This window comes from Aquila chrysaetos, chromosome 22, assembly GCF_900496995.4.
Source record: "Aquila chrysaetos chrysaetos chromosome 22, bAquChr1.4, whole genome shotgun sequence".
Classification (NCBI taxonomy): domain Eukaryota; kingdom Metazoa; phylum Chordata; class Aves; order Accipitriformes; family Accipitridae; genus Aquila; species Aquila chrysaetos.
In genome coordinates this window covers 17,086,722-17,101,504 of record NC_044025.1, presented here as the reverse complement: position 1 = coordinate 17,101,504, position 14,783 = coordinate 17,086,722, and the positions used below count along the sequence as shown (strand labels likewise).

General features: G+C 43.2%; 1 protein-coding gene across 4 annotated transcripts; it reads left to right on the top strand.

Annotated features, from left to right (window-relative positions):
- Positions 1–30: 30 nt before the first annotated feature.
- MYOT (myotilin) lies at positions 31–13,929 on the top strand. 4 transcript variants are annotated; one of them, XM_029998074.2, is made up of 10 exons: positions 67–270; positions 2,006–2,608; positions 4,744–4,894; positions 7,345–7,446; positions 9,502–9,548; positions 10,128–10,260; positions 11,392–11,599; positions 12,075–12,240; positions 12,771–12,904; positions 13,334–13,929. In XM_029998074.2, the coding sequence occupies exons 2-10, from the start codon at positions 2,172–2,174 to the stop codon at positions 13,504–13,506; spliced, it is 1,551 nt and encodes a 516-aa protein (XP_029853934.1). In that variant the 5' UTR covers positions 67–270; positions 2,006–2,171; the 3' UTR covers positions 13,507–13,929. The 4 variants fall into 4 exon arrangements, with proteins under 4 accessions (XP_029853935.1, XP_029853934.1, XP_029853933.1 ...); XM_029998073.2 differs by having other exon boundaries at positions 9,499–9,548; XM_029998075.2 differs by lacking the exon at positions 2,006–2,608 and having other exon boundaries at positions 31–270; positions 9,499–9,548.
- Positions 13,930–14,783: the final 854 nt, after the last annotated feature.

Here is a 14,783-nt window from a genome sequence, read left to right as displayed (position 1 = left end):
TTTGCTGACCGCGGGCACCTGCCGAAAACCCCAGGCTCCGGCCCTTAAAGGAAGCGTCCCCGGGAGGCCGGGGGCTGGCGGAGACTCTTATTCTGACAGCGGTGCGGGCAGGAGGACAGGCAGGGCCCGCCGTGTCATCTGCTGGCAGCACATTAAAGCCGCTGGTCTTATAACGCTACGCAGAGGGCTACTATGACAGTCCGGGTCAGTGAATGACGGTCCCTTCCCAAAATACTGGTTAAAGCCCAGGTGACAACTCCTAGGCTGTAGGTAAGGTGCTGCGTTTGGTTTTTTGTTCCACGTCACTTTTTACTTCGAAGCCGGTTAGGGAGCTGGCATGGGAAATTGCAATGCGCTGGGTAAATGCCGAGATGAGAATGTACCTTGAAGGTGTCAAAGGTAACGTGGGAGGCAACAAAGGGAAAAAAAAAAATTGTTTTTTTAAGATGCAAAGCGTCTCTATTATTATACTTACTGTTTTTGTCTTGTAAAGTCAAAAGTCTGTTTAGATATTTTTTCCCCACCCAAGTCAAGGTGGAATGATTTGAGGAAAATGTAACTTATCCGTTGCTGTGACAAGTGAATCTGTGCATCGTATCTTGTTTAAGTGCAGTGTTCTAGAAAACAAAGTAAATGCTGGCTTCTGTACACAGCCTGTAGGTAAAATGAATGAATCTGTACACAGGCAGTGATATAAAAATGGTATAAAAACAAGATTCAGTGAGTTTTCTACAGCAGTGAATGAGAACACAGCATGGACATGCTCCAAAAATGTGAGCCAGCTTCAAATTCCAAGAGCATGACAAGGAGAAAGTTGGGGAATTTTTACTAGAAAACCTCTGTTTACATACAGTTAACTTACAACCAATATTGATAGTTACCTTTAGGAAATGAAAGCTTTGAATCTTTAAAATGAGAGCGATGTCTTCAGTTGATCTCCCCCCCACGGGAATTTATGACCTCGTAGAGCCCTTCTTTGGGCTCCGATGAGAGGAATACAATATACTGTGTATATATAGCAGCGAAACAGCTGATCTCAGTGGGGCAAGATTACAATTTTTTCCAGCACATGTAACTGTGTGGATTTATATTCTCATTTTTTATTAGTAGCTTTATGTTTATTTGGGGGGGGGGGGGTATTTATTTATCCTGGAGCTGAAGTTGTTTGTCAGTTTTAACAAACTTGCTCAGTTCATGCTAATGAAACTTTCCTGGTTTTTGAGTTGATGGAAAGCCCGAGTTTAGATATCAAAGACCTGCAAAATAAATGCAGGACCTCTGAGCAGCTTGGCTTGCCCTACTTTATCCTGCAGCTATGTCATTCTGGCACTTGTTAGCCCTAGCAGCAAATCTCGGGAAACCATTTCAAATGGAGAAGCACAGTCCTTGGCATTCCAATCCCAAATCTCAATTGGATATAAAAAACTCTGAATTCAAAAACCATTAGAGAAGAAATCAGGATACTTGGTTTCAAAGGTTCAGTTTTAGGCTTAAAAGAAAGTGGAACCTGTTTCATGCTTCCCTATGGTGTAAGGAATTTCCCTGCACAAACAGCCAATTCTCTGAGTAATAGTACATTTAGTGTTTTGACAGAGCACAAAACTGCAGGATCCAGAGATATTTAGTTAAGATGATATATGGCAAATTACCTTGCTTAGCAGTACTATCTACGGTTATCTGTAGCCTTATGCAGGTGGTGGGTCATCTCAATAAACCAATTGCTATTTTTTCTAGAATTTACTGGGCTCTTGCAGATATGATAGCTGTGGTGAGCACTGCACCTGAGTTGGATAGAGTGCGTGACTTGTTATCGTAATCCAAAATATTCATACAGTTCTAGAGTAGTTCTAATCAATCCTAAATCTCTTTATTTTAAGCTCAAGCTTTAACTGTCAGTTGCCTGAACTTCATACTCTTTGGATTGCTAATGACTGCTCACGAGACAGTATTTTTGTGATTCAAATGGTGATGTACAATTTATTTTATCTGTATTGTCTTCCTTAAGGGAAAATCCACACCAAGAAAGCCTCTATTCTGCAAGGCAAGGGTTCCATTCTATCCCGGAGCCCAGCCAAGAAAGTTTTTGTGGCCTACCACCTAGTTTTTACCAGCCACCTATCCAAAGCCAATTATCACCAACAAAAACCCAGGACAGCCGTGACACCTCTCCTATGAGTGTCCCTAATTTCCCATCCGTTTCCTCTATGTGCCAACCAACCATGTTTAACTACGAACGTCCAAAACACTTTATCCAGTCTAAGAATGTGTGTCAAGGGCAACAGCAGCCTCCTGGACCTGCAGCCTCTACAGAGTCAAGCAGACAAATCAAACAGTCCTCCATCCTAATACAGCCTCGTAACCCAAGTGGGCAGAAATTCTCCTCCTCGTCATCACTGAGCTCTTCAATCACGCTCTCCTCGCCTTCCTGTAGTGCCCCTAAGGAATCCACATATCCCGTCACACCTGCATCTGCGCAGTCTCCTGCTAGCTCATCATCTGGGCAACGGCTTATATCCATGCCTAACCAACCCCCCGCAGCATTCCTGTGCTCAGTGCTACCCTCGCAGCCCGACTATAATAGCCAAACTCCTTCTCCTATGGAACCTCAGTAAGTACATACAGGCTTCTAACCTCCCCTTGCTTTCCTCTGGCCTGGCCTCTCCCATGCACTGACCATCCCAAATCCAACCATCCGGTGAAACACCAGCTCAGCTGAAGCCAATGGTACAACTCCCATTGACTTCTGATGTTCGAGGCAGGACTCTGCATGAATCGGGTTAGGAGGCTGAGCACCTGCCCTTGGTGTCTGTGGGGGAGAGGTGGGTATCCACCAGGAATTAAACTGCACAGTAGTCATGTCACGGGCTGCTCTGCAGGTTTTCTGGAGTCAGTTTGAACAATTTAGTTTGATCTGATGGAAATCTCTTATTTAAGTAAGGGTATTCGGAACAGAAGATGGGTACCCATCTCAAATGAATTTCTCTCAAAAAACATGGCATATGAATGGGGAGGCAGGGGGGAAGGCAGTAGTATTTCCCACATATAAACAACTTCAAGATTCCTAGTGAGCCTCAGCAGTATTTTCAGGTTCCACATCATGATGGGACTCTACGTTTACCTACAATACAGTTTTCATTAATCATACGTGCTAACAGAAAGGCAGCCACTTGAAAATTTTACCCCTTCAGACCAAAGACTAAATTCTTTCCTGAATATGTATTATATCATTTTGCCTTTGGGCTGCAATCCAAATATCTCCCAAGGTCAGTGAGATCTCAAAGGGAGCTGGGTCTTGCCTTCTCACCAACTTGTATTCCTGCCAATATTAGCTCGAGGTCCTGGGGAAAGTCAGTGTAGAATATGCAACAAACACTCAACCGAGGATATTAGAAAGGTGATAGGGGCAGGGGGTCCTCCTGGCTTGGATATAAATTCAGGTTTAAACGTCAGTTTGTATTCAGGAAAGCTAAATGTTTCTGGGTTTTGTTTGAATCACAGGACTGTGGGAAGCGGAAAGGTAAGACAGAGTGGGCTAGCTGGGATACTCAGGAGTGTTTCTTAAAAGTACTGCAGGAGTGTGTGTGTATTAGGTATGCATCTGGAGTAACGGCTGGATTTTGTGTATGTAGTGTGGGGTGGTTTGTTTTCATAGCAAAGGGCTTTGGTGCCTCATTATGTTTTTCATATAAGCTGCTCTTATTTGCAACGTCCTGTGAGTTGAGGAATTATTTTCCTAATCATGCTACAAATGGGGACATGAGACATATTAATCTGTTGGGCAAATTATTAAAGTTTTTAAGTTATAATTTGGGCAAGTTATTAAGTCCAAGCAGTGCTGGGAATACGTACCAGAATTATAACCCTTCTACCCTATTCTAATCAGCAGAACAAATTCCCAAGCGATAGGAGGAAGAGGATTTTGAATAGAAATAATTGCTGAACACAACTGCAGCACACGAGGCCCGACTGCATGTAACGAACTGGCTTAGATCCTGTCGGCACACAGTGCTGTGACCTCTAGTAGACCTTCGCAATCCATTTTGAGATGCTTCTCTTTTCCTAGCACCTTTCAGAATCAAGTCTACTATCTAACTCCGAGACTTGAGAGTGTCTCTTGACTATGGATTACAGGATCAGGCTATGTGGGGGCTTGCAGCAAGGGCTCCTAAAGACCCAGCCTAGCTTGCGGTAAGCTTGGCTATTGAACATTTGGACAAAAACGCTATATTGAAGTAACTTTCTGGGGCCGAGGACAACTAATAAGCTATTTGTTCATACCTAATCAACTAGTCTGTGACCCTGCTGTGGATTTGCAGCACCCAGGGCCTTTTTAACAATTGAAAATGTAAAGGAATGCGGTTTTTGAGGGAGAACTTGCTCCTGGACAGACTCACATTGCTCAGTGGAGTTAGTGGCTCCCTCAAAACACTGCTAGCCTTACTGCACACATCTGAGTCAGGACAGGGGCCACTGCAGGATGTAGGAATGCTGAACAGTGACCCATCACAAACTGCTGTGAGTGTTGTGGGAGGACACTCAATGACGTGGCTAGACCATGATGCTTCCCCTTGTTTTTGGTAATTATGCCACCTAGCCTATCTATCTCCCAAATGCTTTACAGGTTCATTTGAACCACAGTTTCTAGGTAGCAGGGTTACATCTTTGTGTGTATTCTATGAAGCTGTAGCAAACAGTCAAGCAGGCCTACAGGAATAACTTTGTTTTCTCTTCCTGCATGAGTAGTTACTCACAACCAATGTATAACAAACAAGCTAGCATCAACTCTATGCAGAAGACATCAGACCAAGAAATTCGAGGAACAAAAGAGGCCCTCATTCAGGACTTGGAAAAGAAACTCCGATGCAAAGACAACCTTCTCCAGAATGGCAACCAGGTAAGGGAAACCTGCTGATAAAGAACCAGTTTGCTCTGACTCTCGGCAATACAAGCAAGGATGCAGAGACTAGTTCTAGTGCCCCCGAGGCTGAAGCCTCCAAACTGAGCTGAAAGCAGAAGGAAATGCAGGAGCGACGCTGCCCAAACACCTTTACTCAACAGATCCCAGCAAGAGTTCTTTGAGCCATTTATGACCAGAATATTCTTTCAATGTGAGGTGGTTGCTTTTTTCCATTAGAAATATAAAAAAACATCTCTTCCAACAGTGACTCCATTTTCAATCATGGCTCAGGGCTGGTGTAAAAGTTGTGGTTCTGAAAGATTAACATCCAGCCTCTTGTTTCCCAACATCCTCTTCACAGTTATTTTTGCTATTAGAATGCAAATAGCTGTACTGGTGGGCCAGGTTCAGCTCAGCCCTGAGAAGGCCCTTCCCAGTAGAGGAGCAGCACATGGCTAGTGCGTGGTGAAAGCTGGCCTGAATGTGTGGCAAGAGAGATGGTTGCTGTAAGTCTGTCTGTAGGCATCTCCTGTGACTTCAGTAAGTGATGCACGTGTTGACTTCTGAAAGCCACCTGAAAGCCATGCAGCAAGATGGCTTTAAGCTGCTGTCACCTTTCCCTCTTACCCTACCTTCTTGGCCAGCACACACCATTCAAGCTGTCTTTGAATTTGTGCAATCAAATTAATAAGGCTAGGGTCGGGAGAAAGGTAGATGTTTAGAGCCGTGGTGCAAACTTGAACTCTCTGCTGGGGATCCTGCTGAATATCACATCCACAGATAACTACAAACCCAAGGAGAATACCTCAGTTCTCCAGACACGATTTCACCCTGGCTTTCAATGTTGGGGTTAATAAACCACCCCAAATCATTAGAAACTTGGAGAAGTAGCAATATTTGAAAGCTTATTCTAGAGACCATCACCACGTGTGATAAATCTCTTTGATTTCTTTTTATATGAACAACAACAAATCAGAGAAATTACAAGAGCTTTTATCATAAAGTCTATCTCCTATAAGAAGGTCTCTCAGTCTCAGTACCTACTTATTTGTTCTGCAGAGGGACAAAATGCAATCCCCTTTACCAAGAAATCCAAATTTGGGAGAAAAATTTGCTTACCAGTAGGGAAGCACATTACAGCAAGTTAGAGCGAGCAGGTCTCTAATGTGGGAACCTTCCTGCTGGCTGGAGGCAGACTAGTAAAAGCCCAGTGTTTACAGTTTCCGTCTTCTTTCCTCTGACATAGAAAGGAGTTTTTCCATTACCATCAGTGGGAACAGGTTTGTGTCATATATATATATATAATTTTAAATATTGAAGGAAAAAAAAAAAATATTAGGTCAAATCTGACTTAACATGTCCCTAACAGGAATGTCCTATCTGCTGTAAGAAAGCTTGCCATTGCAAGCCAGCTTTTCTTCCCATAGGAAGCCAGGCTAAAAATAAGGCTTATGCAATCGCCACTCTGTGTCCTCCTCCCCTTGTCCTCCAACAATGTCTGAACCAACTGGCCAATCTCAGCCACACTTGATACAGCCGTAACAACCTCAGGGATATTAAGCTCTCACAGGTTTTGCAAAAAGTGTCTCTTCTAAAGAAAAGTCCCACAAGCCTCCCCAAACCCTTATCTACCCAGGAGTAGCCACATACATGTCCTGTACAGAGTAGAAATTCAGTCAGAGATTATCCTCACATCACAGAATCCAAACCCAAGGTAAACTTTGTGGGAAGTGAAGCGTCAGGTGTTCTGGTGCTCAGGGGACTAATGTACTCTTCTAAAGTAACCCAACTGACAGAACTTGAATTTAACTCTGCTCATATTTATCCCTGTGTGCTGCATCCACACTGTAGGAACTTACTGTTACATGACCGAAATGCATTCTTGCCTCCTCTCAAGACAGCACACAGCATTTCATAAGGTGGCTGTTGTGCTGGCATAAACTTCACTTGTGCTTTCAGGGGTAGTGGTGCTCCTCCCTGGCTGTCTCTGCTTCTCGTGTGGCTCTTGCTTTTTTGGGAGTAGGGGATGCTAGCATCCATCATGCCTCTAGGTCCTGAAGTAAATCCACAGCTGAATGACTTGGGAAGTTTTCCCAGTGCTAACAGAAAGGTACCCTGGGACTTACTCTGGCTTCTGAGATAATGCCATCAGTTACCCATAAATAATCCCAGTGGAGAAAGAGGAGGAGTAGAAGGCCACAGATGGCATTAGAGAGGCTTTGATGAACAGGCAGTTTAATCGTTTATGCATTTCAGTGCTGTATATATTGAGGCTGACTTCAGTAGGCATCAGACTGCAAACCCTCTGGAACAGAGGTGGTGTTTCTATTCAGCCGCTGCTTTCACTGACAACACCCTGAATTTGTGGCATATTAATGTACTCTTACAAGCTGATCTGAAATAGTAAATTGACTTCTGACTAGAATTCCTCTCCACCCTGCTTTAAGCGATTAACTTATGAAGAAAGAATGGCTCGCAGGCTGCTCGGACCAGTAAATGCTGCATCTGTGTTGGAAGCACAAAGTGAAGACAACATGCAGAACGCACAGGTAAATGGGGATATGTCTCTGGAAGAATTATTTCCTGGTGATTATGCTGTGACCTGCTTGTAGCTGGATAGGGCAGACAGAGGGGGTTTATTTGGTACCAGTGCAGGGAAGAGGAAGGAAGGGGACAGCTCTCCCTGGCAGAGCTCTGTATAGTAGGCATTTGGGGTTTTTTTTTCAGGGGGTGGTGGCAGAGGGGGGGAATTTAAGCACCATCCCCTTGCTGGGCCTGATCTGTAGGAATGACCTCTCTGGGGAGGAATTACAACAGCTGCTGCAGAGCACGTTACACCCTGCCTGTGACAGGCAGGGAGCAGCACAGCGAGGGATACAGGTACCCAATCTAATGGCCCAAGTTCAGACTTGGCCAGGACAGCACAATTTACACCTGTCACTGTTTGGAATAAGTGACATTGACTACATGAGGTCAGGGCCTTGGGGTGGGACTGGTTGGGTTTTAGCCCTTCCAGGGACCTGCAATCATTAAGAGAAGGCAAAGCAGTTATTTTAGCAGCCCACATGCTGTTAGACAAGAATCTATTACTACTGGCATTTTCAAAAGCATTTTACTTGGAGACTTGCATCATTCATTGGTTATTCAGGCCAGTTAAAAGCTCTCTTTGGCACTTCTGTGATCAAATTTAGTGGAAATGTCTGTGATGTGGCACTGGGTACCTGCGCAGTCAAAGAAAACATCCCTCCTGCTGCACGCATGCAGAGAACCAGCAGGCTGGCATACACCTTCCAAAGTGCCGTTAGCAAAACTCTTCAATGCAAGACACACTTAAGATCACAGCAAGGGAGGAATACACAATTTGAGCTACTTCTCCCCAACAATCACCTGACAACAGCAGGCAAGAAGGGAATATTATGGATGTCAGAGAGCAAGGGAAGCCTCATCTTCTGCACAGAACAAGGAAACATTCAGTCAAAACAGGATGACTGACAGCTTTTCAGGGTGTGTGAAATGCTGCATAAAAAGGAGTATTGGAAGGAAAGAGTGGCTTATATTTGGGAGATCTTATTCCCATTGTTCAGTCTGATTTTTAAATACTGTAGTCACCGATTCATTCAGCCTCCTGATTCCTTAGGAACTTAACTACACAGTCCATATAACAGAGCATTAGAATTATCAGCAACTTCATCACTACAGCATCATTTCACAAGACAAGTAATAATTGTACAGAACTTGTGTAAATGAGCAGATACAAGCAATTGCCTTTGGACTCAGCATTGAGCTCAGTCCAGCAAAACCCTCATTCATGTAATGCTTCCCCTGAACTGAAGACTAGTTCTGTCCTTGAAGTTTAAACCCAGGCTTAAACGTTCCACAGGACTGGGCTACAGAGCACAGAACCAAGCATTGTAATGGCTCAGTGCAAACACCCCAGAAATTTCCATGCAGTTTTTTCCTCTATCTGTCTCCATTGCTAAAACGAGTCACTGGTAATAAACTCTGCTTGCATTTTCCAAACATCCAAGTTCCTAGCAGGAATCAATCCTGGTACTTTAGCAGATTTACTCATGTGATTGTAGAGTTGTCAGTGAGCTTAGTTGGTGCTGTGATCTAGAAAGAAAAATATTTTCCAGCTCAGCATGTGTCCATTGCTATTGGTACCATATTTAAGTGGGCACAATACAGTGCTCTTGCCAGCGATTCCACTTCTATTCCTGCTATAGGGAAGGACACTCTGTACTTAGCTCTCATTTTAGATACTGCCAGTAGCCCTACTCCTGTCTAACAAAGGTTATTGGCTGGCCAAAAGCCTTGTGTGCCAAACACAACTGCTGCACCTATCACCTGTGCAGAGTGATGAGAAGTTGTGCCATTCTATTAATAGTACTTGTTACTGTCATGGCAAACCCTAGGGTGAAAACAGAGTGTATGAGCTCCTGATGCAAGTTCCTTTACCTCTTGTCGCGAGGGGTATTCAGTTCTGAAGTATTCAGTTTGCTTTTAAGCAGCAGTCAGTATACGAACTTAAAATGGCTTCTTGTTCAGTTTATAGATAAAACTTGCTAAGTTAACTCACCTCTCCTCTTTCTCTTTTCAAGCAGCAGAATGCAGAAAACATCAGGCTGCAGGTTCCTACAACACATGTAAGGTAATGCATAAACTTGTGCTGCGCTACTCTTCAAGACCTTATTTCAAATGTTTCTAGACAATGTTAGTTTTACTTCACTACTTATCACTTTTTCTGAAGTAGTAATTACTAAATTCATTCAATTCCTTTCAACAAAAATGTTACCACTTGTGGATGGTTAATGATGCCTATGATCTTAATCCAGTCAATTCTAAGCATAACGCTAGAGGTTTAAAGACTCCATGTACCTAGGGCAAATATGCTTCATATTCTAGAAGATTAATCTCTAGTCAAAGGAAGGTCCAACAATGTAAGTGATGAAACATAGCATTATGAAACACAGCCTACATTGCTCTTGTAAATTCTTTTGGATATTAGGCCAAAGATGAAGGTTTCATATGTTATGCTTCTGTATTGAATTGAACAACTTGAGCAAGATAAGTGGTTGATCGAAAGTCATGCCTTACAGCTGAAAAACAAACCAGAACCATAATGTTGGATTCCTAAACGTGTTGAGGGACTCTAGCTGCCATCAGTGCTTCAATGTCATTTGTGCTGTGGTAACTTTTATACAATTAACTGTTTCTGTCCACTTTTTAGGAGCAGACCGTCATCAAGAGGAGATGAACGTGGACATGACTCAATCCAGGAAAAGTTTTTTCAGCCACGTTTTACACAAGTGCCTGAAGACGTAATTATTGAGGAGGGGCGATTCTGCAGGCTCGACTTCAAAGTAATACCAGCCTTTCACTTTCAGTTCCATTAGCTCTGTGGGATGCGTAGCATGAAGAATGGTCTCTGAGCTGCAGTGCCCTTGCACTTTAATAAGCCAGAGCACTAATAGCAGATGGTGCAGGGTCCCTCCAGGCAATGTAAACCAAGAAATAGGAGATGGCTAAATGCTTTCACATTTTCCCTTGGAAAATGTAAATTGAATTAACCATATTCTTATGCAGCTAAAGCTAAATAGTGGTAAATATGGACCACCACAGAACACCTTCTAGATGTCATTGGGAAGAATTAATATTAAGGCTCTGCTGAAAGAAGGCATTTTGGGAGGGAACCTTGTGCTTTGCACTGGGACTCCACTGACTTCAGTGGACACATGCTGGACATGCATCCAGCAAGGCCTGTTTAGAACTAGCCTGCCTTTAATGAGTCTTCGCTGGTGTAACTGTGCCCTTGCTGGAGCAGACAATCTGGCAAGGAAATACCCTAATTACAAACAAACAAAACATCAGAATGGCCTGAAACTGCATGGCAATTGTACCAACCCTAGGGTAAGAAAGAACCTAGGTCTTCCACACATACAACTTCACTGCAAAGGGTGTTTGCTGATAGTTGTTTGGCTTGGTTTTTCCTAATCACTTCCAATCTCTTCCCTTGCGTAAACTCTTGCCAGACTTGGGCATGACCTTTAGCCATTTTGCTGCAAATCACTTAACTTCTGAATGTCATGGACAACCTGGAGCGTGTCTGCAGGACAGTTTATTTACATACATTATCAAAACAGTATGGATGCTGACAGTGCTAGCTGTGGGATTAAAAGGGTGAGTTCCCCCCTCTCTGTGAACCCACAATGAGTATCTCTGGCCTAGTCAAAACTACCTTACAAGATGGGAACAACAGGAGGTTGCAGGAACAGCATCTACTGTCTTGTAGCTAAAGCTCATCTTTCCATGGCACTTCAAGAGCCTTCCTCTCTGTGCAGCACCACATTAATATTCAAAACTAGGCAAGACTGTAAACTTTTGCAGTAGGATCATGACTTGATCATCTATCAGCATCAAACTCCCTATAGCATTGAAGGGCTTTTATTATCTTCAAGCTGTTTAACTCTTCACTGCTCTCCTGTCCTTCACAGGTTAGCGGGCTGCCAACTCCAGATGTGATGTGGTATCAGAATGGAAGGATGGTTCATCAAGATCAGTTCCATAAAATGATAGTGTCAGAAAAGGGATTCCACTCCTTTATTTTTGAAGCAGTCAAATCATCTGATGCAGGCACATATGAATGCGTGGCTGTCAACCGTGCAGGAGAAGCGTCTTTTGCAGTAAAAGTGGAAGTAATTGGTAAGAGTGAGCACACTGATAATTACCTGGCCACACATGGAATATCTCAGTAATCTAATGCCTTCCTCTGTATGTTTGGGACGTAAAACAACTAAGAAGCAGAGGTAGATCTCCAGATATTCAGGCTGAAACGATAACAAACACCTTACCTTTTCCAAGACTATTTTAAGACATACATCTGGGATGCTGTACTTCTTCAAAGCACTTCTAGCAGGATATTAAGATGTAGTGGGATGTCCAGAATTTGGGAGTTATTAATCTCCCAGAATTGATAACATATGTTGATTGACTCTCCTCCTAAAGTGGATTGTGTCTACTATACCCTTACGCTCATGGGAATTGTCTGTAGGCTAAGGACTTGCAGTAAGGAACATGTGTCCTGCTGAATTTAGCATCTAAAAATCTTAAAAAACAAGCCTGATATTAGCGTTCAATACTTACAGTAACTCCTCCTTATCTTTCCTCTTTAATTTAGCAAAAGAACATCACACACCTCCAACTTTCATCTTCAAGCCACAGAGCAAAAAGGTTTTTGAAGGAGATACAGCCAGACTTGAATGCCAGATCTCTGCTATCCCAACACCCCGGATTTACTGGAAAAGAAACAACGAAATGGTACAATATAATACAGACCGAATAAGGTATCCTACTAATGAGTTGGTCATTGGTGTGTTAGAAAAAAAACAACCAGTATTTGTTAAGTCAACTTTGAATCGGCTGGTTTCTAAAAGCAGCAAGCTGGAAAGCTAGATCTGCCCCTTGTTTATGACACATGGTGAACAGGCCCATGTGCTGGACAGGCACGATGCTCAGAGTCTTGTTTTGAGGGCACAGAGAGAAAACTGTGACCAGGTGCCACTCTGAATTCTAGCAGCAGTTACAAGGCCCATGTTGAAGCACGGCTTTAGGACTGAAACATGCAATGCATTCATCATGCTCTGAGGTTATGGGGCTACAGAAGGGCCTCGATGCCACCTCAATGGTACCATGATGTGAATCACTGGTGGCTCGTAACACAAATGCAGTGTTTATGTCTAAACAGTTTGCAGTGCTCTGCAAGAACTGTTCTAGGGCTCTCTCAGCTCCTCAGCATGTAAACTGACTCTCTGATCTCAATGTCTTCTCTCCTTCCCCCTTCAAGCACTTACATATAAACACCTTCATTTTTCAGCTTGTTACATGACAATACTGGAAGGATTTGCCTCCTGATTCATAATGCAAACAAGAAAGATGCTGGTTGGTATACCGTATCTGCTGTCAATGGAGCAGGTGTGGCCACATGCCATGCCAGGCTGGAGGTTGCAAGTAAGTACCACATCACAGTGCCACAACCACAACTGAAACTGCCACTGGCACTTGTATTCAGAACAGATGCTCATGATTAACCTAATGAAGCTTAGACTGCTGGGAAGATTTCTTTCCAAAGATACTGAACTAGACAGAAAGTAACTATCTCAGGAAAAACTCTTTTGTTTAGTACCAAAACATTGTAATGTGTCCTTTGCGCATTGTCTACATCTGCTATCTGCGCTGTTTAAAGACTACAATTTGATTGATACCAAGAAGGAGGGTGAATATAAATCTCTGGTGTCTGAGATATGGGCTTGTCTGTTAAATTCTTCCTAAGGGTTTGCTGGTTTATGCTGCAGATAAAAAGTAATTGGGTTGCTCTACCATGGGTCTTTCCACAGTCTGGGAAGACACTGAAAGAGGCTTTTTTTTCCTCTCTTCCAGCACATATGAACAAGCCAATTCCAGCCCCAAAGCAGTTACGGGTTCGACCAACTTTCAGCAAGTATTTGGCACTTAATGGAAGAGGACTGGATGTGAAACAAGCTTTCTCACCAGAAGGAGAGTTTCAGCGTTTGGCTGAGCAGTCTGGACTGTATGAAAGTGATGAACTTTAACTGGAAATGAAGAGGAAAACTCATACCTATAAGAGACAATTACAACATAGATGCAGTTAACTGGTGATTGCTCTAATTAGCAAAATACCTATCTACATATTTTTACTTTGACTCTTGCACATTCAGCTGTTCCCATTTTACCTTGTTAGATTTTATTTATATGGTTTGGTGACTATAACCATTTACTGAGTATTGTATTTTAACTATAAAGCCTAAGAAAGCAGGCTAATTAGTTTTCACAAGCGTGGGTGGTTTTAGTTCCACCTGTGCTTGGTTACATGCTAAAGTAGATTGGTTTGTACTGCTTCTCTAATATCACTCTTGATAATATCAGAAGTCTGTACTGTCTGAATACTAAAACCAAATAGACTAGAGTGTTTTTATGACAATAAATTAGAGGCAAATAAAACTTTAAATAACCAACATCAGCTGTGACTCTTCCTTGATCTGTTAAAACCAGCTTATAGACGTCTGGCATTGGCTGCAGCCTGGCAAAGACGGATTCTTACCCTATTAAGTCTGTCCCGGTCCCCTCCCCTGTCTGCTCCCCCCATCATTTGTCATCTGATAGCTATAAACCACTTAGCATAAACTAGATGCTGACACTCCCTTAAAACTAAAAGATGTCGGTGAGGCAACATCAATATTTTTTCTCCTTGCACACTTGACCCAAAAGCTGCCCTGTACACTCCAAAGCGTTAAGGCTACTATGTTCTCCCTCCTTACTCCTTTAATCAAGGAGAGGCTGTAACTTATCAGACTGTTGACTCTCAACAAGCTGTTGATTCGAATCATCCAAAGGGTTTGGGTGCTGCTATTCACAGCCACCGTGCTCACAATAATAAATACCATGAAACCTGATTTTGCCAAACTCCAACAAACCTAATCTGTGCAGATTTTTCAACTGTACTTGCTAAAGGAAAATTGGTGAGGGTGGAACTCGCCTGAACTCCTCCCAGGGGGTGCACAGTAACGCTGCTGCCAGTCAGCAAACGCCACGAGCATCTTCCAGAAGGAAAAAAGTGAGGCCTCGTCCTCACCCCACACTGCAGCACCATTAAATAAAACCCCCAAATCTGAACTGCGCAACACTATTAAACTCCCAACAAAATCCTGCAGCTCCACCACCACGCTTCTCCCTCTGGGCTGCCGGAGCAATAAAATACACTAAATTAACTCCCCCCCGCTGCGCTCTTTGCGGCGGATCGAGCGCAGGCTGATACCCAGTTCGCCCATAGGCTTCTTTTGAAAGTAAAGACGGGGCGATGCTGGGGCAC

Excerpts from the sequence above, each read along its gene's own strand:
- MYOT (XM_029998073.2), top strand. The coding sequence starts at position 2,172 with ATGAGTGTCCCTAATTTCCCATCCGTTTCCTCTATGTGCCAACCAACC. Across the intron at positions 4,895-7,344 it reads TTCTCCAGAATGGCAACCAG|CGATTAACTTATGAAGAAAG; the intron begins GTAAGGGAAACC and ends CCCTGCTTTAAG. Across the intron at positions 10,261-11,391 it reads TCTGCAGGCTCGACTTCAAA|GTTAGCGGGCTGCCAACTCC; the intron begins GTAATACCAGCC and ends TGTCCTTCACAG.